This window comes from Scyliorhinus canicula, chromosome 13, assembly GCF_902713615.1.
Source record: "Scyliorhinus canicula chromosome 13, sScyCan1.1, whole genome shotgun sequence".
Taxonomy (NCBI): Eukaryota; Metazoa; Chordata; class Chondrichthyes; order Carcharhiniformes; family Scyliorhinidae; genus Scyliorhinus; species Scyliorhinus canicula.
The window spans coordinates 68497627-68522397 of NC_052158.1; the positions used below are offsets into that span (position 1 = coordinate 68497627).

At 47.0% G+C, this 24771-nt stretch overlaps 1 protein-coding gene across 1 annotated transcript in view; it reads right to left on the reverse strand.

Moving 5' to 3' along the window:
• The window catches only part of LOC119975608, a 147383-nt gene that overhangs the window by 65652 nt on the left and 56960 nt on the right, over nucleotides 1-24771 (reverse strand). The window contains exon 17 of the mRNA XM_038815396.1: nucleotides 23678-23709. Within this exon, the coding sequence (XP_038671324.1) occupies nucleotides 23678-23709 (32 nt within the window). The remainder of the gene's footprint in view (nucleotides 1-23677; nucleotides 23710-24771) is intronic.

Genomic DNA, 24771 nt, shown 5'->3' on the forward strand with positions numbered 1-24771 from the left:
TACATCTAACAATGGTAGCAGAGAATGGTTGCTGTGTAAATGTGAAGGCTTGAAAGATACAATCTTTCCAGATCAAACCAAGGAGTGAAAAAAAAAGGAAACATGGCTGAACCCAGGACAAAGATAGCTGGTTATGATTATCCTCCCTTATTTTCTGAAAGGGAATCATACGACCAATGGAGAAGTGCAGTAGTTATGTGGACTAAGGTGACTGCTTTAGGAAAGAGAAAACATGGCATTGCTCTTTCTTTACCATATGGCAGTAAAATCAAAAACAAAGTGCTTTCTGAGCTGGAGTTGGAAGAGTTAGACTCAGAAGAAGGTCTGGCGACTTTATTACTTTATATGGACAAAATTTATAAGAAAGATGACTTGTTAAGTGCGTATGAAGCATGGTCGGATTTTGATAAGTTCCAGAAAATGGAGATTTATCTATGGAAGACTATATAATGGAATTTGGCAAACTATATAAAAAGCTGCAGAAACACAGGCTGGAATTTCCACAGTCTGTTTTGGCCTTTAAATTACTTGACTGTGCTAGAATGAGTAACATGGATAGGCTCCTGGTTTTGTCAGGAGTTCAGTTTACGGATAACGATACCTTATTCGAACAGCTGACAACAGCTTTAAAAAAAATTCTGGGGAAACATTCAATTCCAATGGCTCTGATGACCCAAATAGGTCAGCCTGCTATAAGGCAGAATATGAAAGATACACTACTGGCGAAATTGTATGGCTACGAACAGGCCTCAAGACTATAAAAGAAGACCGAGACAAGGAAATTATGACGACAGAAACCCAGTTAGAACCTACAATAGGAGGATGAACCCCAGAAATGCACGGGGCATGATAAATCGATGTTTTCGATGTGACTCTCAATACCATTATGCTTTCAACTGTGCAACTCGTTATGATAGTGTATTTGAAGCGACACATGACACGGAAGAGTCAGAAGAGGAAAAAGATAGTGACCAGAAAGCAGGCATTGTCCTATTAACAAGCTGTTTTATGCCAGTAATGAGGGTGTTGGTTGCAGAATCCTTTAACTGTGCTGTATTGAGGGCAGCACGGTGGCACAGTGGTTAGCATTGTTGCCTGCGGCGCTGAGGACCCGGGTTCGAATCCCGGCCCTGGGTCACTGTCCGTGTGGAGTTTGCACATTCTCCCCGTGTATGCATGGGTTTCGCCCCCACAACCCAAAAGATGTGCAGGATAGGTGGATTGGCCACCCTAAATTGCCCCTTAATTGGATAAAATAATTGGATACTCTAAATTTAAAAAAACAAAACTGTGCTGTATTGGACAGTGGCTGCACATCTACTGTGTGTGGGATTGACTGGTTAAAATGTTATCTGGACTCATTGGATGCTGAAAATCGTAACAAGGTTAAGAAATTTAAAAGTTCCACAAGTTTCAGGTTTGGGAATGATGATACTCTGAAGTCGCTGAAAAGAGTGGTGATCCCTTGCAATATTGCTGGAATGCATCATTTTATTAGCACGGATGTTGTATCAAGTCAGATACCTTTGCTTCTGAGCAGGCCATCGATGAAGAAAGCACACATGAAGCTGGATATGGAACAGGATTAAGCAACAGTTTTTGGAAGGATGGTGGACTTACAATTTACACAGTCGGGACATTATGGTATTCCATTATTGACAAATAATGTTTCAAGTAGAGTGGTTAAGGATGTGTTAATGACAGTTGATAATGCGACTTTAGCTGGTAAAAAGCTTATTGTAGTAAAACTGCATAGGCAATTTGCACATCCATCTCCTCGGAGGCTGAAAAATTTATTAAAGGATGCAGGGGTAAGGGATGAAGACTATACTAAACTGATAGAACAGGTTAGTGATTGTTGTGAAGTTTGCAGGAAGTACAGAAGGACACCAGCACGACCGATAGTAACCCTACCTTTGGCCAGGGACTTTAATGACATTGTGGCCATGGACCTTAAGATCTGGGATAAAGCAAATAATATATTTATTTTGCATTTTGTAGATTTAGCTACCAGATTTAGTTAATCAACGATTGTACGAAGTAAAGAAAAGAGAGTAACTTTGGACAAAATTGTGGAAAAATGGATCGGGACAGGAATGGGTCCACCAGCAAAATTCTTTACGGACAATGGGGGAGAATTTGCTAATGATGAGTTTAGGCATATGTGTGAAAACATGAATATCAGAGTTATGAACACGGCTGCCGAAAGCCCGTTTAGTAATGGTGTCTGCGAAAGAAACCATGCTGTTATCGATGACATGCTTCGGAAAATTTTGGGAGATCGACCAAACTGCACGCTAAATTCAGCTTTAGCATGGGCGGTACATGCAAAGAATTCATTGCAGATGGTTGGGGGCTATAAACCCTTATCAATTAGTATTTGGTAGAAATCCTAAAATTCCCTCCATTTTGGATGACCAGCCTCCAGCTTGGGAAGAGACTACAATTAGCTCAGGTTTTGCTGAACATTTAAACGCATTACATAGCAGTAGAAAAGCTTTTTTGGAAGCAGAAGTCTCTGAAGGAATTCGCAGAGCTTTAAGACATAATGTACGGCCATCAGATGCTGTTTTTCAACAAGGAGACATGGTATACTATAAGAGAGACAATTCTAATGAATGGAAAGGCCCAGGGAAGATCATAGGCATAGATGGCAAAACATTTATTTTGCAACATGGTAATCAAACTGTTAGGGTACATTCATCAAGGATAATGGGTACCGATTACAAATTTTCAAATTTAGACAAAGCAGACAGACAAGACGAGTAGCCAGAGTCATCTGGTACGCATGTGTTACAGAACTATGAGGACCAGTTAACTGATATAGACAGGGTTTCTGTAGAGTAACACGACACCTGATAAATTAGATCAGGCCATTTTTCTGAAAGGGCAACTGCCAAAGGTTGGTACAAAAGTGACATACTTGCCTGAAGGGTCTAGTCAATGGAAGGATGCAACTGTTATTAGTAGAGCAGGGAAGGCCACTGGAAAGTATAAACATTGGTTGAATGTACAGCATACAGGAGAGGAAGTTAAGACAATGGATTGGGAAAACGAAGTTCAAAAATGGAGGGCACAGAAACGCAGTGCCAGTTCAGATAGTACATCGGATAGTGAACAGGTTCGCAGGAAAAAGTCGAGAACTATTTAAAGGACATCCCGCTACAGAAGAGAAAGATTAAGCAGTAGCAGTACAGAATGAGATACCAGGCAGGAAAGGGGACGTAGTTTATCAAGATCTCGGAACAGGAGTAAGACTACAAATACTAATAGAAGTAGAAACCCACATGCACGTGAGATTTTGGTAGCTTCAAATAAATTAGATGAAAAAGTTATCAAAGATGCTAAACAACAAGAATTGCATAGTTGGAGTGAATTTGGGGTATACACGGAAGTACCGGATAGGGGACAAAAAGCTCTATCCCACAGATGGATTTGTACAGAAAAGGTTCTTCCAGATGGAACTTATAAGGCAAAGGCCAGGCTTGTGGCAAGGGGGTTTTAAGAAAACTTAGACGATCAGGACTTAGGGTAGATTCACCGACAGCAGGAAAGGTAATTTTAAAGATCTTTTTGGCTCTATTAGCCACAAAGGCATGGGAATGCAAATCTATAGATGTAAAAGCTGCCTTTTTGCAGGGGCATCAGCTCCAGAGAGACATTTTTCTCCATCCTCCTAAAGAAGCAGCTAACACAGAAGGGGTACTGTGGAAGTTGAACAAATGTGTATATGGATTAAATAATGCATCGGTAAGGTCAGTCTTGTTAAAGTTAGGCTGTTGTCAGTTGAAAGCAGATCCTGCAATGTTTTACTGGCATTATAAAGGAAATCTTGCTGGCATCTTCATGATGCATGTTGATGATTTTTTTGTGGGGTGGGACTAGTGATTTTGAAACCTTTGTAATCTTTGTAAATAATTCAGGGTTGGAAGTCAGGCTTCCGGTGCATTTAAATATATTGGTTTGGAAATCGGACAGACTCAGTTAGGGGCAACTTTACGTCAGCAATCTTACTTGGAAAGCATCAGTCCAATAGCAATTAGTTGTGGCCGGGTTTCACAAAAAGACGTAATGGTTTCGAAGATAGAAAAAGAGCAACTGCGAAGTTTAATTGGGCAACTGAACTGGTTAGGAAGACAGACTAGACCGGATGTGAGTTTTGATGTTTTAGAGTTGAGGACAAAGATGAATGATCCCAAAGTGGAAGACATTATAAGAGCAAATAAAGTGTTGGCAAAACTAAAAATGCAGGAGTGTGTTTTGAAGTTCCCTGTTTTAGGTGATCCTAGGCATTTCAAACTCGTAGTTTATAGTGATGCGTCCTATGCAACTTTATGTGATGGAGTTTCAAACGCAGGAGGTTTTATAATTTTCCTTTTGGGGAACAATGGTAAATGTTGCCCTCTTGTGTGGGAAACAAAGAAAATAAGGAGAGTGGTCAAAAGCACTTTGGCTGCTGAGACGTTAAGCTTAGTGGAAGCGGTGGATATGGCCTTTTATATAAGTCAGATATTGACAGAAATTTTGGGATTAGAGGATTTGGGTAATATACCTATTGACTGTCACATTGACAATAAATTCCTGTGGGAAAATGTGCACTCTACAAAAAGTGTCAATGAAAAGAGGTTACGGATAGACATCGCAAGTTTAAAGCAAATGTTGGACAGAGGGGAAATAATAAAAATTAAATGGGTTGACAGTAGCTATCAACTGTCAGATTGTTTTACAAAAATAGGGGCTAGTTCACAGAAACTTTTAGATATTGTGAATGAAGGGCACCTATTTCTGTGAATTGTTTTTTTTTCCTTATACTTAAAAAAAGGGGAATTAGGTGTGTGTTTTAGTTTCTTGAAATTTGAGTTTCTTGAAATGTTGTTTTCACCTAATTGTTTTTTTTCTCCAAGGAAGTGGAAACTGTTAAGTAATGGGTTAAGAGGCATTCCAATTAGTTGTCTCATTTATGTTAAGTGTTCAATGATTGTCTCATTTATGTTAAGTGTTCAATGATTGACACTGATATGTAAAGGGGCTTCAGGTGGACTCTTGAGCTGGTGATGATCTGTAGAGTTCTGTGCAGAGTGAGTTTGAACCATTAAGGGTGTGTTGGTGAAAAAGGAGCTGCACTCTTGCCTCTTCATACCACAGCATCTATTACATCTAACATGATGTCCGGCACTCCACCACCCGTCTGGACCCTCTTTTGTCTGTTGTGGGCCACCTTCTCCTGCGGGGGCACAGAGGAGGCATTGTTAGCCACAGACATGGTTCATCGTGGGAATGGGGGTGTGCTCAGCAGCTGGGGAGGGGATTTGGGGAGATGGGTCAAATGGGGGGATGGCAGGTATGGGTAAGTGGTTGGAGAGTATGGGGGATGGAACGGGGCGATGTGGACGGCACTGCATGACATGCGTGGGCCGAGGCACGGAACAATGCTGGGTGGGGGGTGGTGCCAGGGGGTCCCAATGGACGTTGCTGACCATCTTGCGGCACTGGGTGCCAGACTTCCTGGTTACACTACCCGAACTGACCGCTGCTGCCACTTCCTCCCAGGCGGCACTGACTACCCTATGGCTGGCCCTCCAAGACCCTCAGGGGAAACAGGGTATCCTGGCCTCGAGCGTTTCCAGTAGCCTGCCCAGGTCGCCATCTCCGAATCGTGGGGCTGGTCTCCTCAGTGGTATGGCTGTGAGCTGAGCGCGTTTGGTTGTGCAGGATCAGTTGAAGTGCTGCTTTCCCTTGTTAGCGAGGGTCTTGGCGAGTGCGGTCTTGGTGAATCAGCTGGCGGGACCATCACTTGCAGCGAGAAGCCCATGGGGCCTTAAGTGAACCAATTAACGTTTCATCGCTGTAACGTTCTCACCAGGCCGAGTGTCAGGAAGTTCGCAGCAGTTCCTGCTCACTACCACACTATTGTCCTTGTCAATCAATCGTGAAGATTCTTTTTCTTGTTGAAGGAACTTATATGTTGCATCGTTGATGGATCTTTATCTTTTCTCTTCCTAGAAATAGTTTATCCTCATGTTGGGCAATTATCTTGTCTTTTTCATTGTCCTGGTGGGAGCTACCGAATAGTGGTGAATGGGAGTGAGGTGGGGGGGAGCAGCTGCAGCCAGAAAACCAGCATGAACTGGTTTGGCATGCTTAGTATCTGGGTTGGGTAGGAGGGGGCTGAAACTGTGGAACTGGTTCCATTTAGGGGGGAAATAAATTAGGGGGGAAGGGCTAGCTGGCTGATGGTTGTTCTAGAACATTCTTTGTGTTTTTCTGGGGGCAGGAGTGGCTGTCATCTTCGGGGGGTCCTCTGATCAATACCTCTTTAAGGTTTATTTGCTTATCCCTGATGGTGGAAATGGCTGATTCCAGAAGGGGGGGGGAGGAGCGGGAGCAGGGTGGGGGGGGGAGACACACCCCTAATTAGACCAGTCACCTGGAACATAAGGAGATTGGGTGGCCCAGTGAAGAGAGCAAGAGTCTTTTCCCATCTAAAGAAGTTTAAAGCCGATGTGGTGTTTCTGAAGGACACCCACTTTCGGATGAGAAAGTGATGGGGTGAGCGAGGCACATGCTCCAATCGGGCTTCGATGGTAGAGCCCGAGACATAGCGATTTGGATTTATTAGCGAGTGCCTTTTTCGACCACAGGGATTGTGGCTGACTGACCCAAACGGTAGGTATGTCATAGTGAGTGGGTTCCTTGCAGGTACTCTGGTAGTTATGGTGAATGTTCATATTTGGCCGGCAGCCTGGGGGTTTCCCGATGGGGTGGGACTGCCCTCCAGTGGGACACCCCATTGACCAGCCGGCGAAACGGAGAATCCAGACGGCATGCTGAACCAGAAATCTGGTGTGCGGGACGAAAAAAACCCGTCCCTCATTTTTCTCACATGTACATAAGGTCTACTCAAGAATAGACTATATTTTGTTTGATAAGTCTCTGCTCCTGGGAGTCAGAAAAGGGGAATATTTGGGGATAGTGATCTCTGATCACGCTCCACATTTGGTCGATCTTGAGCTGGAGACAGATGCTATCCAGCAGTCACCATGGAGATTGCATGGGGCACTATTGGCTGAGATGAGGTTCTGCGATCGCATAGCCACAGCCATTGAGGAGTACATCAGGTTTAACGTCAATGGATCAGTCTCTCCCTCAACGCTATGGGAGGTTCTTACGGTAATAAGGGGAGAGATGATCTCTTATAAAGTACACTTAGATATGGCAGTGAGGGAGGAATGGCAGCTTTTGGTTGGAAACAAACCACTGCCACTTGGAGGCCCTAGCCTGGAGTTGTTTGAAACCAGGTAGCGGCTTCAGGCACAGTTTGACTTGGCATCCGTTGGAAGGGCAGTGAAGCAGCTACGATATGCGAGGGTGTAGTATATGTGCACGGTGGGGGGAGAGGGAGGCAGGTCATCGGTTGGCGCATCAACTGAGGTGGCAGGTGCCTCTTGGGAGATTATGCAAGAACTAGAGGGGTGGTTTAGTGACAGCACCGAGATGTTAAAGCCGAAGTTAATGCGGCTTTTGAGGTGTTCTACAGGAATCTGTACAGATTGAAGCCGTCAGAGGAGGTGTCAGATACAACCGAATTTCTGGATAGGTTGTCCTTCCCGAGAGTTGAAGAGGAGAGAAGGCAGGGGCTGGAGGCCCCACTAAGCTTGGATGAGATGCGAAGGGCGATTGGGTTGATTGCATCCTCAGTGACTATTTAATGGGCTTTAACGGCTCCAGGTGGGATGAGCAGCCAAAGGAGCCCAATCCTGAGGACCCTCGACCTGAGCCCCTCTGGCCCAGCACCAGCCCACCTGACCCCCCAACCACATGAAGGGCCTCCCTCAGCACCTTGGCGGCAATTGCTGAGATGGTACTTACCACCATGCCACTGTAAGGTGCCAGGTTGGCACTGCCAAGGGGCAGGGGGAGGAGGGGGGGGATTGAGGGGGGTGCTCTGTAGGGAGAGAAACTGGGGGTGCAAGAGGGGAGATGGGGGGGGGGGGTGCTGAGTGGGCAGCCTGGGCGGCCTGGAGTAAAGAACATGCCCATGTCTACTGGAAGATGAGAGTTTAGTTTTATCCCAGTGTGTTCTGCTAAACAGGGATATAGAGGACCTCCGGTGCTGGGAATGTGCTGCGCAGCCGCATGAAAGGTGGCTCGCCACCTGGAAACATGTGCTGGTCTTGCCCCAGACACGTCGGCCATGTCCAGGTTGTGGGGTGAGGGTGGAGCCATGCCCTCTAGTGGCGATTGTCAGGGTTTTGGGGCAGCCAGAGCTCTTTATGGGGAGAGGGGCGGATGCCCTAGCCTTTGCCTTTGTTATCGGCCGCCGAAGTCTCCTGCTCGGCTGGTGATCAGCAGCGCCACCCAAGGCTGCAGACTGGCTGTCTGACTCGGCAGAGTTTCTCAAATCGGAAAAAATAAAATACGCCATTTGGGAATCGGAGGGAGGCACCCACAACACGTGGAGGCTATTCGCCAGTCTGTTCCAAGATCTGTATGTGACCAGCAACCAATAGGTAAGGGGAGGGAGGGGAAGAGGGATGGAGGGAGGACCAAATTGGGCAAATTGGAGAGAGAGAGAGATGAAGAGGGGGGGGGGGGGGGGGGGGGGGGGGGGGGGGGTTGGTGGGAAGGTGGGAGGGAAGAGGACAGGGGGGGGCATCAGGGGGTGGGGGGGTGGGAGAGTGAAGGCACCAAGGTAAACACAGGGTAAGCAGGGCAGGGGAGTCAGTGGACAAAGGGGGAGGGCACATATGGGGGCGACCATAGTGACCACAGCAACATGGCCAAGGCCAAACACCCCCTCCCCCCCACCCCCCCGGTATGTTTCAGTACCAGGTGGCAGCAAAAACATAAGTTGAACAGTATGGTTGAGGCAACTGACTTCTGTGGGTGGGGGGGTCAAAAACAGGGGCCCCCCACATTGGTACATAGGTTCCTTTACTTGAATGTATAAAGGTTTATTTGTCCTTCAACGTTTCCTTTTGAATACCCCATTTTGTAGATTCCCTTTCTTCCTTCTTTTTCTTTTTCACTATTGTGTGTTATCCACAGCAAATGTTACCGTAAATAATTGTAAAACCAATAAAAAAGTTTTTTTAACTTTTACTGGAAGATACTCTGTCAAGACTTGGCAACACTTGAAACCAAATCTGAGAAATTTATACAATGCACATGAATGAACAATACACAACTTTTACAATGAGAGTCATCAATTATGCCACGGTTCTTGGTTATTAAAAAAATACTCGAGTCGGAATTTGCATTCTTAACCAGGAATGACAAGTGTGAATTCCGTGGCCTTTGGATGACATTTGCAGTGGACAATTTTCCAGATGACAGAAGTAAGTTCAAATTTTTTAAAAGGCGTGCATTAAGATCAATGGCAAAAGAGCAAATGGTTTGAGAGATATATTATGATATGGAAGGTTGCCAGGACAAAAGAGGCCACAAACAGAAAAAGTAGCAGAAGCTGAAAGTAGGTAAATTCTTTGGGAAGAAAATTCAAAGGTGTTTGAAGTGAACTGTGCAACGTGTTTCAGAGATGCATGGCAAGTTTTGCAGGCGGAATGGCCTCCTCTACAATAAAATCCCATGATTCAATATTGCTGGGTCTCATTGCTGAAGAATACTGATCTGATGCTATTAGTGTTATGACCAGATGAGGAGTGAGCTGGCTCCCCTTCTATTCGGACCACTTACTTTGCAACAAAGATTTTAAAATGTCTTTCCACGTAAATGCCTTTTCCAATCCGAATGCATTTTTTTTACAGGTGAGTCAATAAAACCAGTTATTATCGAATCAAAGAAGGAGTGTTTTTATCAGTTATTTACCCAAGAGAAAAAAGACTGTGCAGAGTCTGCACATCCTCCCCGTGTCTGCGTGGGTTTCCTCCGGGTGCTCTGGTTTCCTCCCACAGTCCAAAGATGTGCCGGTTAGGTGGATTGTCCATGATAAATTGCCTTTAGTGTCCACAATTGCCCTTAGTGTTGGGTGGGGTTACTGGGTTATGGGGATAGGGTGGAGGTGTTGACCTTGGGTAGGGTGCTGTTTCCAAGAGCTGGTGCAGACTCAATGGGCCGAATGGCCTCCTTCTGCACTGTAAATTCTATGAAAAGTTAAAAGATTATACAAGTATATCCTATACTTGCCTTTGATTGTTGCCCATAGCAGCTGTTTGAAGTTAGTTGGTTTCCTGTAAAATTCCGGAGTTGACTTTGTTCAGGTCCGGACATTGTTGAAGAGACACTTTTAACTTCAGAGTGAGACAATTCCTGCAATTTCCAGCAGTGGCTTAGGTGACTGTCATGTTTATTTTCCTGCTGCTACTTCTTTCTCAAATTCTGCTTGGCAGGACCAGTTTTAAAACTCTTGACAGTATATTCCCAGTAAAGGAAGTCGATTAACATGTCTTGGGATCCAGACCACAGACCAGCTAACCCAATTTTTTGAGAGTTTAATCTCCAAAACATTTGACACATGTCAAGAGATTAATAAACAGTAAATAGAGGTTATTTTATCTTCCACAGGGAGTTTGGAATGTCAGATAAGCATCTGGCTGGTTAGAGGTTCCATTGTCTTGATGAAACAAGGGCTAATCTAAGTTTAGCACTTTGATTCCTTAAAGAAGGAGTCTGTTGAAGTGGACCTTTACACCCCAGATGTGGGATTCCATGGCTGGGATTCTCCGAAATCCCGGCCAAGTGTTGACGCCGGCATCAAAACCAGGGCGAGCGATGCCGGTGTCAACGGGCCTCCGGGCCCAGTCATTCTAACCTTCCTCGGGGGCTAGAACGGCGCCGGAGTGCTGTGCGCTGCTCCCACGCCGAAAGCCGGCATGCCACAGCCGGCGTGAGTCCGCACATGTGTGCCACGGCCGGCGCGGGTCTGCACATGTCCGTCCCGGCCGCCTCCGTGCCGGCCCGAGGGCAACATGGCAGAGCCCTGCACGGGGGAACATAAGCCCCACCCCCGGATTAGCATGCCCGCCAATCAGTTGTGCCCAATCGTCGGCCTGGCCACCGTGGAGTTGGCTCCCCCCACAGCCCCCCCCTCCCCCCCCCAACCAGGACAGCCCCGGCAGCCAGAACGCCGAGGTCCCACCGGGTAGGACCATACGACGCCGGCGGGTCTCGGCGTAACTCAGCGGGCACTCGGCTCGTTGAGTACGCAGAATCGCCGCAGGGGCCGCTTTCAATGGCCCCCAACCAGCGTTGCGGTGACCGCACCGGTGAGATTGGCGCCGATTCTCCAGTCGCCAGAGAATCAGCAGCCCGGCATCGGAGCGGCATGGCAGGATCGCGCATCCCCCCGGCAATTCTCCAACTCGGCGCGGGCTCGGGGAATCCCGGCCCATGTCTGCAGTGCAATTCATATAAAAACTTTCCCGAAAATTGGTAAACTTTACAGTATCAAATCAGGTGACCCATGGCAGCCATATTTTGATCAGTGTCTTTTCTTGTTTATTTTTAAACAAGCCTTCTTGGTTGTCTGATGAAATTGTAGGTAATTCTCACTCATTCACGGCTTCTGGTCATTGGATGTTCCATCTTTTAAATCAGTGTTGGGCCTCCCACATGACCTCCGATGCTTGCTAGCATATTTGGGGAGTAATTGCTCATGTACCCCTTTGTCACACATGTAAAATCATTGGCTTCAGTCCATGAGATACTTTGCTCAAAGAAAACACATTTTTCTGTGAACACAGGAGAGTTGAGATCATCTAACCCTGAAACACCCTTCCTGCCAACACATAGCTCGAGGCTCAGTTCCTGATTTGAGTTAAAGGTGTGCAGTTGGGTTTTGGTTACAGCTTTGGATGAACAGATAGTACTTTGGTCAGGGTGTACTGGATTGACCAGTGAGCAGGAACATTATCCATTCTGCTTATGACTTGGATACTGATCCATCTCGGCCCACGCTCTCCAGTACTTTATGGGTCCATTGCGAAATACACCGACTACCATTTTATAATTTTGTGAATAGTTTGTTGATTAACTCTTCGCACTTCGATTCTTGTGATTCTCAAGTATTGAAACAGTCGCGCAAAACACGACACGTTGCAAATGTGATTGTGAGATGAAAATGCTGGAAATGAACCTATTATGGTCGCAGATGATTTCCCTGTAGGTGTCAGCCCATCACACATACAGATCCTACGTGTTGCTGCATCAACTGGCTCAGGTTAACTTTGTCATTAGTGACGCCAATGGAAGTAGAAAACGCAAAAGTGGGAAGCAGCACACTGATGTGGCATGAAGTGCTTTCCTACAGTTGTGGCTGATGCACCACTAACTAGTCCCTATGGTGTCACATCTGACATAAGGATGACATGGACTTTAGAAAAGCCTTTGACAATGTATCGCATGGTTGGTTTTTGCAAAAGGTTAAATCTCACCGAATCCAGGGCAAGGTAGCCAACAGGAGCGATGTGGCAATTTTGGAGGATGGGTTTGGTCATGGACGGGGCGGGGGCCATCTTGGGTGGGCCTGATTCAGAGTTGGGATGGGGGTGGGGGGGGCCTTAGTGTGGTGATGGTGGACTCTAGCGGGGAGGGGTGGCGGAAACTTCTGGTGAGAATTGTGTAGGCTCAATGGGCCAGTTAAACAGTCCCATGTGTTCACGCACTTGAACAGTTTGAGAGCAGAGGTGATTTTCCTGCAGAAGATGCATCTCTGGGTGACAGATCAGATGAGGTTGAGGAAGGGATGGGTGAGACAGGTGTTGCACTCGGGGTTTGATTCGAAGTCGAGGCAGGTTGTCATATTGTTGAGCAAGAAAACAGGGTTTACGGGGGCCAGGGAAGTTCAGGATCTGGGGGTGGGAGGGGGGGTGAGGAGTTTTGCGATAGTAAATGGGGTGCAAGTGGGGACTCTGGTGGTGTTGGTGAATGTGTGTGCAGTCAATTGCGATGATGCCAGATTCATGAAGAGGCTATTGGAGGTGATCCCGGACTTAGACTTTCACCAGCTGATTTCTAGGGGTGGATTTTAATTGCATAATGGAGCTGAGGATGGATAGGTTGAGTCCTAAGTCAATGGGGAGGTCGAGAGTGGCACGAGAGCTGGGAGGGATTATGGAGAGGATGGGGATGGTGGATCCTTGAAGGTTTGGGAACTCGGAAGAGAGGGAATATTCCTTCTTCTCACATATGTATAGGGTTTATTCCAGGATTGACTGTTTTCTGGTGAGCCAGGCGGTGCAGATGGGAGTGGAATGGTCGGAATATGGTGCAGTAGTGGTTTTGGACAATGCTCTGCACTTGCTTGATGTGAGGCTTTGTTCGAGTCAGGCGCAGAGGCTCGGGTGGAGGTTGGATTCGGGGATTTTAGTCGACAAGGAGTTTTGTGGGAAATTGAGGGTGGCAATTAAGAATTACTTTGAGCTCAATCAGAATGGGGAGGTATCAGCAGCCACGTTTTGGGAGGCCTTGAAAGCGCTGGTCCGGGGGGGAAATTATTTTGTTCAAGCCCTATAAGGATAGGATGAGAAAGAAAGGAGCATCTGCGACTGTTGAATAAGATAGTTGAGGTGGTTAGGAGGTATTCTGTGGTCCCCATGAAGGAGTTGTTTGTGGAAGGGAAGAGGCTGCAGGGGCAGCTTGACTGGTTGACGATGGGTAGGGAGGCGGGTCAGCTACGGTGGGCGCAGTATGGGTATGATGAGAAGGCGAGTCTCATGCTAGCCCACCAGCTGTGGCGACGGGCACCATCGAGGGAAATTCTTCAGGGATGTGGTGTCAGATCTGGAGAGGATAAACCGGGGGGAGGGGGGGGGGGGGGGGGGGGAATGGGGGGGATGTTGGGGAGATGCCCGAGATGTGTCATTTTTTGGATGGGCTGGAGCAGGAGGAGGGGAAGAGGCAGGCACTGGAGGTACAATTAGAGCTAAAGATGATAGAGTGTATTGGCATGGGGGATGGTGCCGGGATCGAATGGCTTCCTGGCGGACTCTTATGAGCAGTTTGTGACAGAGTTGCCCCTTCCACCTTTTGGGCATGTTTAATGACATGGTGGAAAAGGGGAAGTTGACGACTACATTGGTGCAGGTGTCGAATTAGCTGATTACGAAAAAGGGGATGGATCCATTGGAGTGCGGGTTCTATCGGCCCATCTTACTGCTAAATACAGACATGAAAGTCCTGGCAAACGTACTGGCAAGAAGGTTGGAGGGTTGTGTGCCGGATGTGGTTCCGGAGGACCAAACAGCCTTTGTGAAGGGTAGGCAGCTCTCTGGTAATTTTAGGAGGTTGCTCAATGTAATTATGACTCTGTCAGAGGGACGAGTGCCGGGGGTGGTACTGTCCATGAACGCAGAGAAGGCCTTTGATTCGGTAGAGTGGAGGTATCTGTTTGAGATTCTGGGGAGGTTTGGGTTTCGGCCAAGAATAGTGGTGTGCGTTCAGTTGTTGTATGCGTCTCCCATGGCAAGTGTACAAACAAATGAGTTGAGCCCAGGGTATTTTGGGTTGTATAGGGTGACATGAGAACATAAGAACTAAGAGCAGGAATAGGCCATCTGGCCCCTCGAGGCCTGCTCCGCCATTCAATAAGATCATAGCTGATCTTTTTGTGGACTCAGCTCCACTTACCCGCCCGCTCACTGTAACCCTTAATTCCTTTCCTGTTCATAAATCTATCTTTGCCTTAAAAACATCCAACAAAGTAACCTCAACTGCTTCACTGGGCAGGGAACTCCACAGATTTACAACCCTTTGGGTGAAGAAGTTCCTCCTCAAATCAGTCCTAAATCTGCTCGCCCTTATTTTGAGGCTTTGCCCCCTAGTTTCTAGTTTCACCTGCCAGTGGAAACAACCTCCCAGCTTCTGTCTTATCTATTCCCTTCATAATTTTATATGTTTCTATCAGATTCCCCCTCATTCTTCTCAATTCCAATGAGTATAGTCCCAGTCTTCTCAGCCTCTCTCATAAGCCAATCCTCTCAACTCCGGAATCAACCTGGTGAATCTCCTCAGCATCCCCTCCAGTGCCAGTACATCCGTTCTCAAGTAAGGAGACCAGAACTGTACAGTACATAGTACTCCAGGTGTGGCCTCACCAACAGCCTGTACAGCTGCAACATAACCTCCCTGTTTCTAAACTCCACCCCTCTAGCAATGAAGGACAAAATTCTATTTCCCTTCTTAATTACTCACTTCACCTGCAAACCAACGTTTTGCAATTCATGCACAAGGCCACCCAGGTCCCTCTGCACAGCAGCATGCTGCAAACTTTTACCATTTAAATAATAGTCCATTTTGCTGTTATTCCTACCAAAATGCTGACTTCACATTTACCAACATTAGACTCCACAGGCAGGAAGGGAATGGGTGACCACCAGGTAGAGCAAGAGGGTGAAGCAGAGAGTGCAGGAATCTCCTGTGGCTATTCCCCTGCAAAACAGATATACCGATTAGGATGCTGCTGAGAGGAACGTCATCTCAGGGGAAAACAGCAACAGCCAAATTTGATGTACTACAATTGGTTCTTCTGCAGAGGGGATGCGTAAAAAGTGTGGGAATGCAATAATTATACAGTATTAACTTGTAAGGGGAATAGATAGGCATTTCTGTGGCCACAAACAAGACTCCAGAATAGTATGTCACCTCCCTGGTGTTAGGGTCAAGGATGTCAAGTGGTGGACTTCCGGTGGCGCCCTCGAGGAGGCAGGTCGCAGGTCGGATCGCTCCCGCCCGAGATGGGCAAACGGACCTTTGTCTACGGACTTTTTAGGGACCTGGCAGCCTGAATCGGTGGAGGAGACGACAGGGAAGAGGCTTTCTTCCCGGGGTATGGGCAGCTGGACCAGAAGCGGTCGAGTGGAGCGGGAAGGATCGAAGCGGGAGCAGCGGGGAACCCAGACCGGGCGGCCAAGCATGGCGGACGGCGGGGACCGGGGAGCGGAGGCTCACTGGCCAAGGGAGGAGCAGATGGAGTTCTTCAAGAACTGCTTCGCCGAGCTGAGGAGGGACACGCTGGACCCGATGAGAGCGGTGATGGACCGAATGGTCGAGACACAGGCGGCCCAAGGGAAGGCGCTCAGGGAGGTCGAGGCGAAGTCGAGGTCGAGGCGAAGCTCTCCAGTCAGGAGGGAACGGTAACGGAGCTGGAGCACGAGGTGGAGGAGCTGAACGCCCGTCAGAGGAGGATGCAGGAGCAGCTGGAAGAGCTGGGGAACAGAGCCAGGAGGCAGAATTTAAGAATCGTTGGCCTCCCCGAGGGCTGCGAGGGGTCGGATGTGGGCGCATACGTGACGGGTATGCTTGAGGCGCTGATGGGACCGGAGGCCTTCCCTCAACCCCTGGAGTTGGATGGGGCACATAGAGCCCCCGCAAGGAAGCCCAGGACGGGCGACCGACCGAGGGCCTTGGTGGTCCGCTTTCACCGGCTTGCTGACAGGGAACGTGTGCTGCGATGGGCCAAGGCGGAGAGGAGCAGCAGATGGGAGAACTGCGAGGTGCGCATTTACCAGGGGAACGGAGCTGGCCAAGAGGCGTGCAGGATTCATCAAGGTAAAGGCAGCCCTCTACAAAAAGGAGGTGAGGTTTGGAATGCTATATCCTGCAAAGCTTTGGGTTACGTTTGAGGAACTCCACTACTACTTTGAGACACCAGAACAGGTTTGGACCTTTATTAAAGACAAGAAGCTGGACTTGAACTAATGGGCACTGAGTTCTTTCAGTGCTGTACAGTGGCGGCGGCCTGTTAACTTAAAGTTGCTCTGATTAGGACTTTTACTAAGAAAAAGAAGCTGGACTGGAACTAAAGGACTCGGGGCTCTCAGACATTTTGTGTGGCGGCGGTTTGTTAAACTATCCTGTACTGTAATGTTTTATCTAAGATTGTTTTCAGCCTGGACAGAGAGTGGGGGCTGGAGGGCGCACTGTTTAGGGTCCTTTGGGGGGATCGCAATGGGGGGGAGGGGGGGGCCTGTGCGTGGTACCTTCTGGTGCGAGATCGGGGCCTCTGATGGGGGGATGGGCTAGGGGCTAGTCACGGGACTTGAAAGGGCTCGGTGGGATACAATTAGGTTAATGGGTCCCTGGTGGGTGGGGGGAGGGCCTGAGCGCTGGGACGGGAGACAGGTAGGCGCCAAGGGCAGGGGTCAGTGTGACTAGCGTAGGTCAGGGAGCACCAGGGAGATCGGAGGGGGGGCGGGGCGGGCTAGGGCCAAGCGCAGGGCTGACCTGGCAGGCCAGGCCTGGGGGAGTAGGGGAGACCAGGCCGGGGGGGGGGGGCGGGGAGGGAGAAGAGGGTTAGGGCCACGTTAGCTTAGTGTAGTTGAACACGTGTGGCATGGGTAAACAGAGCTGGCAGGGAAAGAGCCGTATGGAAGGATTTTTGGTTTCAACATTTATTAACATGTTTATTCTTTCCCACTGTTCGTTTTCACTATGTTAAGGCTCTTTGCACAGGGCCATTTTTCGCTTTGTAACTGTTACAAATTTGTGTTAAATAAAAAACTTCAAAAAAAAAAAAAAAAAAAAAAAAAAAAGGATGTCAAGTGGTTACAGGACATTCTGGAGTTGGACAGTGAACAGCCAGTGGTCATGGTGCACATTGGTACAAACAACATAGGTAAAAAAAAAAGGGATGAGATCCTAAAAGCAGAATATAAGGAGTTATGAAGAAAGTTGAGAGCTCGGACCTCAAAAGGTAGTGATCTCAGGATTAGTACCAGTGCCACGTGCTAGTCAGAATAGAAATAGCAGGATATTTCAGATGAATACGTGGCTGAAAAATGGTGTGGGGGAGAGGGAGATTCCTGGGGTATTGGAACCGGTTCTGGGGGAGGTAGGATCAGTACAAATTGGGCGGGTTACACTTGAGCAGGACCGGGACTGAATAGGGTTTCAACCAAAATGGCAGGGGGATGGGAACCTATGCAAGGGCTCAGAGAGGTGGAATCAAGGACAAAAACAAAAGATAGAAAGGGGAATAAGACAAGTGATAGGCAGAGAAACCAAGAGCCAGAATCAAATAGGAAGGACAGACAAAAAGGAAAAGGCGTTGGCGTATCATTGCTGGTTAAAGAGGAAATTAACGCGATAGTGAGGAAGGGTATTAGCTCCGACGGTGTGGAATCTGCATGGGTGAAGCTGTGAAACACCAAGGGATCAGAAACAGGGGAATTTATAATGGAGAACAAAGAAACGGCTGACCAACTAAATTTATATTTTGGTTCTGTCTTCGCAAAGGAGGACACAAATAAGATACCATAAATATTGGGGGGCACAGGATTTAGTGAGGGGGAGGTACTGAAGGCGATCAGTATTCATAGAGAAATGGTGTGGAGGAAACTAATGGGATTGAAGGCTGATAAATTCACAGGGCCTGATAGTCTACATCTCGGATTTAAAGAAGTGGCCCGAGAAATAGTGGATGCATTGGTGGTCATCTTCCAGGATCCTATAGATTCTGGAACAGTTCCTGCAGATTGGAGGGTAGCTAATGTTTCAAAAGGGAGGTAGAGAGAAAAAAGGGAATTATAGACCAGTAAGCCTGATGTTATTGTGGGGAAAATTCTAGAATCCATAGAACATAGAACATAGAACATAGAACAGTACAGCACAGAACAGGCCCTTCGGCCCTCGATGTTGTGCCGAGCAATGATCACCCTACCCAAACCCACGTATCCATCCTATACCCTTAACCCAACAACCCCCCGCTTAACCTTACTTTTTTTTAGGACACTACGGGCAATTTAGCCTGGCCAATCCACCTAACCCGCACATCTTTGGACTGTGGGAGGAAACCGGAGCACCCGGAGGAAACCCACGCACACACGGGGAGGACGTGCAGACTCCGTACAGACAGTGACCCAGCCAGGAATCAAACCTAGAACCCTGGAGCTGTAAAGCATTTATGCTAACCACCATGCTACCGTGCTGCCCTTAATCATGATCAAAGATTTCATAGTAGAGCACTTGGAAAACAGTGGCAGGATTGGATAGAGTCAGCATGGATTTATGAAAGGGAAATCATACTATTGGAATTCACGCCATTGGAATTCTTCAAGGATGTAACTAGTAGGGTTGATGAGGGGAGGCCAGAAAATGTGGTTTATTTGGACTTTCAGAAGGCTTCCGACAAAATCCCATATAAGAGATTAACGTGTAAAATTAAAGCACATGGGATTAGGGGTAGTGTATTGAGATGGATAGAAAACCGTTTGGCAGACAGGAAACAGAGCAGGAATAAACGGGTCTTTTTCCAAATGGCAGGCAGTGACTAGTGGGGTACCGTGGGGAACGTGCTAGGACCCAAGCTAGTCACAATATATATTAATGATTTAGATGATGGAACTAAATGTAACATCTCCAAATTAACAAATGGCACAACACTGGGTGGGAGGGTGAACTGTGAGGAGGATGCAGAGATGTTTCAGTATGATTTGGACAAGTTGTGTGAGTGGGCAAATGAATGGCAGGTGCAGTATAATTTGGATAAATATATGGTTATCCACTTTGATAGCAAAAGCAGGAAGGCAGATTATTATTTGAATGGCCATAAATTAGGAGAGGGGAATGTGCAATGAGACCTGGGTCTCCTCGTACACCATTTTCTGAAGGTAAGTAGGCAGTAAAGATAGCAAATGTTGGTCTTCATAGCGAGAGGATTTGAATACAGGAGCAGGGATGTCTTGATGTAATTATACAGGGCCTTGGTGAGGCCTAGAATATTGTGTGCCGTGTTTGTCTCCTTATCTGAGGAAGGATATTCTTGCTCGAGAGAGAGAGTGCAGAGAAGGTTTACCAGACCTATTCCCGGAATGACAGACTGATGCATGAGAGGAAACTGAGTCGTTTAGGATAGTATTCGCTGGAATTCAGAAGAACGAGGGGCGATCTCATAGAAATCTATAAAATTTGAACAGAACCAGACAAGGTAGATGCAGGAAGGATGTTTCCGATGGTGGGGGTATCCAGAAACAGGGTCACAGTCTGAGGATGTGGGGCAGACCATTCAGAACTGAGATGAGGAGGAATTTCTTCATCCAGGGACTGGTCAGCCTGTGGGATTCGCAACTACGGAAAGTAGTTGAAGCCAAAACATTGTGTATTTTCAAGAAGAGTTAGATATGTCACTTGGGGCTATAGGGATCTAAGGATATGGGGGAGGGGGAAGGCGGGATCAGGCTATTGCGTTGGATAATCGGCCATGATCATAATGAATGGTGGAACACGCTCAAAGTTCGTGTTCCAGGGGCTGGTTTAGCTCACAAAGCTAAATCGCTGGCTTTTAAAGCAGACCAAGCAGGCCAGTAGCACGGTTCGATTCCCGTACCAGCCTCCCCGGACAGGAGCCTGAATGTGGCGACTAGGGGCTTTTCACAGTAACTTCATTGACGCCTACTTGTGACAATAAGCGATTTTCATTTAATTTTCATTTCAAGAGCCAAATACCCCCTTCCCGCTCCTATTTTATATGTTTCTATGAACAATTCTGTTCTCTTGATGGCAGAGCCCAGCACACAAGTGCAAAGCAAAAACGGCCCGCGGTTAAAGTCATAAAATGTGTTTAACTGAAGTTATACCAATAAAGACATTTTTAGTATTTTTGACACATGCCACAGAAAGAGAAATCAGGACAGATGACCCAAAGCTTGATCAAAGAGGTGGATTTTAAGGAGCATCATAAAAGGACAGAGAGCCAGGGGGTTTTACAGGGGAAATTCCAGAACTTGGAGTCAAGGCAGTTGAAAGCATTGCTGGAGCAAGTAAAATCAGGGATACAAAGAAGCTCAGATTTGAAGGAACAACAGGATCGTGAAAGCTTATGGGGTTGGAGAATCATAGAATCATAGAATTTACAGTGAAGAAAGAGGCTTTTCGGCCCGAGTCTGCACTGGCTCTTGGAAAGAGCACCCTACTTCAGCCCATGCCTCCACCTTATCCCCGTAACCCAGGAACCCTACCTAGCCTTTTTGGACACTAAGGACAATTTACCATAGCCAATCCACCTAACCTGCACATCTTTGGACTGTGGGAGGAAACCGGAGCACCCGGAGGAAACCCCCGCAGACACGGGGAGAACATGCAAACTCCGCACAGACAGTGAAGGCTTCAGAGTTGGGAAGAGATAGGCCATGGGTAGATCTGGAAACAAGGATGGCAATTTTAAAATTGAGGCATTGTCGGATGGAGAGCTAGTGAACATCAGTAAGCACAAGACCAATGGATGACAGATTTGGAATAAGTTGAGATACTACAGTGATTCTGCAGCAGGTAGGTCACCTCAGAACTCCCCAAAGTCTCTCCATGGTAAATGTCAGAAGAGGGATAGACTATTTTTCATTTGCCTGAATAGATACAACTGCAATATCATTCGAGGAATTTGACACCACCAAGGTTAAAGCAGTCCACTTGATCGGCAGCCTATGTACCAACTTAAACATCCACCTCCACTAACAGTGTACCGTGGCTGTAGTGTAAGCTATCCACAGGTTGCATGGTAGCAACTTGCCAAACATGCAGAACTCTCAAACCTGCAGTGTTCCCCATCACCCAGGACAAAGGCAGCCACTGCATGGCAATACCATCACCTCCAAAATCCCCTCCAAGTCATATACCATACCAACTAGGTCATTTTCCTTCCAACATTGGAATTCTCTACCTAAAACCACTCTTGGTGTAAGTTCATGGACTGCAGTGGCTCAAGATTAAATCTGCCCAACATTTGCAATGGGCACAAAATGCCATACTATCAGCAACAGGCATGTGCAAAGAATGAATGATAAAAGTTTGTACAAAACCCAGGAATAATTTACAATTGTGCTAAAACCCAGTGTTCATAGAATCATAGAATCAGTGCAGAAGGAGGCCGCTTGGGCCATCGAGTCTGCAGCGACACTCCAAAAGAGCACACTAGGCCCACTCTCCTGCCCTATCCCTGTAACTCCACCTAACCTTTGTACACACGAAGGGACAATTTTTCATGGCCAATCCACCTAACCTGCACATCTTTGGAATGTGGGAGGAGACCCGAGCACCCGGAGGAGACCCATGCAGGCACGGGGAGAACATGCAAACTCCACATTGTTGCCTTTTTTACCTACTGTAAATATGGGAATCAATAAGGTTGCTCTTCTTTCTTTGGATATCAATATTATATTGCTCAGAGTCACCAGGTATCAAATGATACCACCACAAGATTCAACCGGATATCGATCAAAGAGCCAAACACCAGTTAGTTAGTTCAAGATCAAGGGTACTTTATTTACACACACAACTAATCATGCAACATAGACAATACTCGTTAAACTACACCTATCAACTATGACAATCTGTACTTAACTTCAGGCACCTGGCTTAGGTCAGAGGAACAGTGGCCGTTGTTCGATTCTGGATCTATCGGGTTTGTAGAAGTAACTGCTGCTCAGCTGGGCTCATCCGTCTGGTAGTGGGCGTTGAACTTGAACTTGCTTCTGGTGGTGCTGCAAATGGAGGTAGACGTTGCTGGAGCGCCAAGTCCAAGAGAGGCCGATCACATAGTGGTCTCTCTCTTTATCCTTGGGGGTTTTTGCGCTCTTTTGGGCGGTCCTTTGGTTTGGACCCCACTAATTGGGTAATTCTTGATCACTGTGTGCGATTTGAGCCAATAAAGGGGCGGGTGCCTTGATGGCCGGGCATGTCCTAAGCAGTCATTGACCCTATCGTTTATGCTTCCTGAGCACAGGGAGTGGTGTCGAAATGTCTGGGATTGTATCGGTTGCTCAAGTATCAGTCTTTTGTCTGACGGAGATGGGCCATCAAAATGCTAATCAGTTGGGGGTTTCGATACCGTCTGGATTCTTCACTCACAAATAAAAATTCAGGCTCTGAGCCTGCCTGAACCTTATATTGTCCATTTTTCCAGTTATGCTTTGCGACCGTCCATGTTCCTTCTTGTAAGTGACCATCCCAGATGGCTACAACGTGGAATATCGCCCAAGGTCAGAATCAAGCCTGGCACTGTGAGGCAGCAATGTGCCACTGTGTCGCCTATAATAAAAGCCTGACTGGAATCGTAGATACTTACACTATAGAAGGCTATTTGGCCCCTCATATCTTTGTTGCGTCTTTTCTACAAGGTTCCAGAACTAATTCCATTAGCTTGTACTCTTTCCACAGCAATCTCATGCTTCAAGTGATTATTTACCCTTTCTTCAAAAGGTGCAATAGTGTCTGCCTCAAATATTCCCTGTGACACAGTATTTTATATGTAACAAACCCATACATTAAGTGGTTTTTCCCATTGCTCTTCCTTCACTCTCTGATGAACACATTGAATTGATAACCCATCACCCAAGAATCTCATTGAAGGGAAATATTTTTCCCTATTCACCATATCAAAACCTTTACATTTTTTTAAAATTTGATTGAACCTCTGTCATAATTTCTTAATTACTAATAATCAAGGTATTGCCATGATTAGAAATAAAACTCAGAAAACTTGACATCATGGAAGAAGGAAAATTTTATTTTGTGTTACAGAAATACAATCGAGTCCCAAGTTTTCTACTTCTACTGTGGTGAGGTGAATCACACATCATTTCTGTTGTAAACTGATGAATACAAAATGTGAATTCAGGCAGGCATGGTGTGGACAGTGTAGTAATCAGATAGGTATCAGATGGAGAGATTGGATCATTCCAGGTCGTCTGGTGTGTGAATCCTCATCAGATCACTGCTGTGGGTTTTAGCAAGTAACAAAGGAACAAGCTTCCAGGAGCTCTAGAATAGAGAAGAACAGGTGCTTAGAATATAACTGTAATGGTTCTCACTGTAAATCTCCTTCAGCAATGGGTTTTGAACCATGGCGTTATACACAGATAGTCAAAGCCAAGTGCAATATACAGGTTAAACAGGAGTGGAGGGCAGGGTGTAAATGGGCCAGGACTGAGAGAGGACTATGAATGCACACAGTGAAGGAGGTCAAAGGGAGAGTGGGAGATAGGACTGAAACCTTTTATGTTTGGAGAAAGATTTCAGCAACAGGTGGATAGATGTGGGAGCTGGAAACATGTGACCCTTCTGAAGCACTCTTGGAAGGAGACCCAACTGGCAAGTTCCTCCTTCTTGGTCGAGCGGAAAAGCAGCAGGTCAGCACTCTAATTGTGAGCAGGCATATTGATCTGCCACTCAGCAGATCTAGGGTCCAAGATGGTTATGGACAACTCCATCAAATATTGAGAAGTAACAGCAATATTCAGATCTTTTGTAAAGTGGACCAAAAGGTGAAATGCTCAATTGGGGAACAATGGCTGGGAGCGGGTGGGGGATGGTGCAGTTGGGGTGACTGTGGGGGGTGGGGATGTGGGGGGGGGGGGGGGGGAGGGGGGAGGAGTTAGTAGATGTCCCTGCCCCGGACAGACTCTCCCCTCCCCCATGGCAAGTGAATGCAAAGCTTATTTAAATCAATCGGCCTTTCACTGACCGTGTAACTTCCATGTGAGGCTAGCCAGTGGGGGCCAGACACCTGTAGATTTTCTGAGCCACAGTTTATTTCATGAACTTTTCTGCTCAGATATTTGAGGTGCCTCTGTTGTGAGGCGTGCAGCATTTCATTTTAGGTGTGAGTTGCTCCGTTAGGTACAGCATATATTAAATACAATGTCACAATAATGTGACTCAGCTCCCCACCTCAGAAGAACACATCCTAGCAAGTAGATTGAGATAGCTATCTCAACCACTCATATCATCAGACTGAACAGTAATCGAAAGTACCCGTAATAACCCTCATGAGACCCACGGGGATGAGCCAATTGATCTCTCTATGGGGCTCGTGGAATAAGA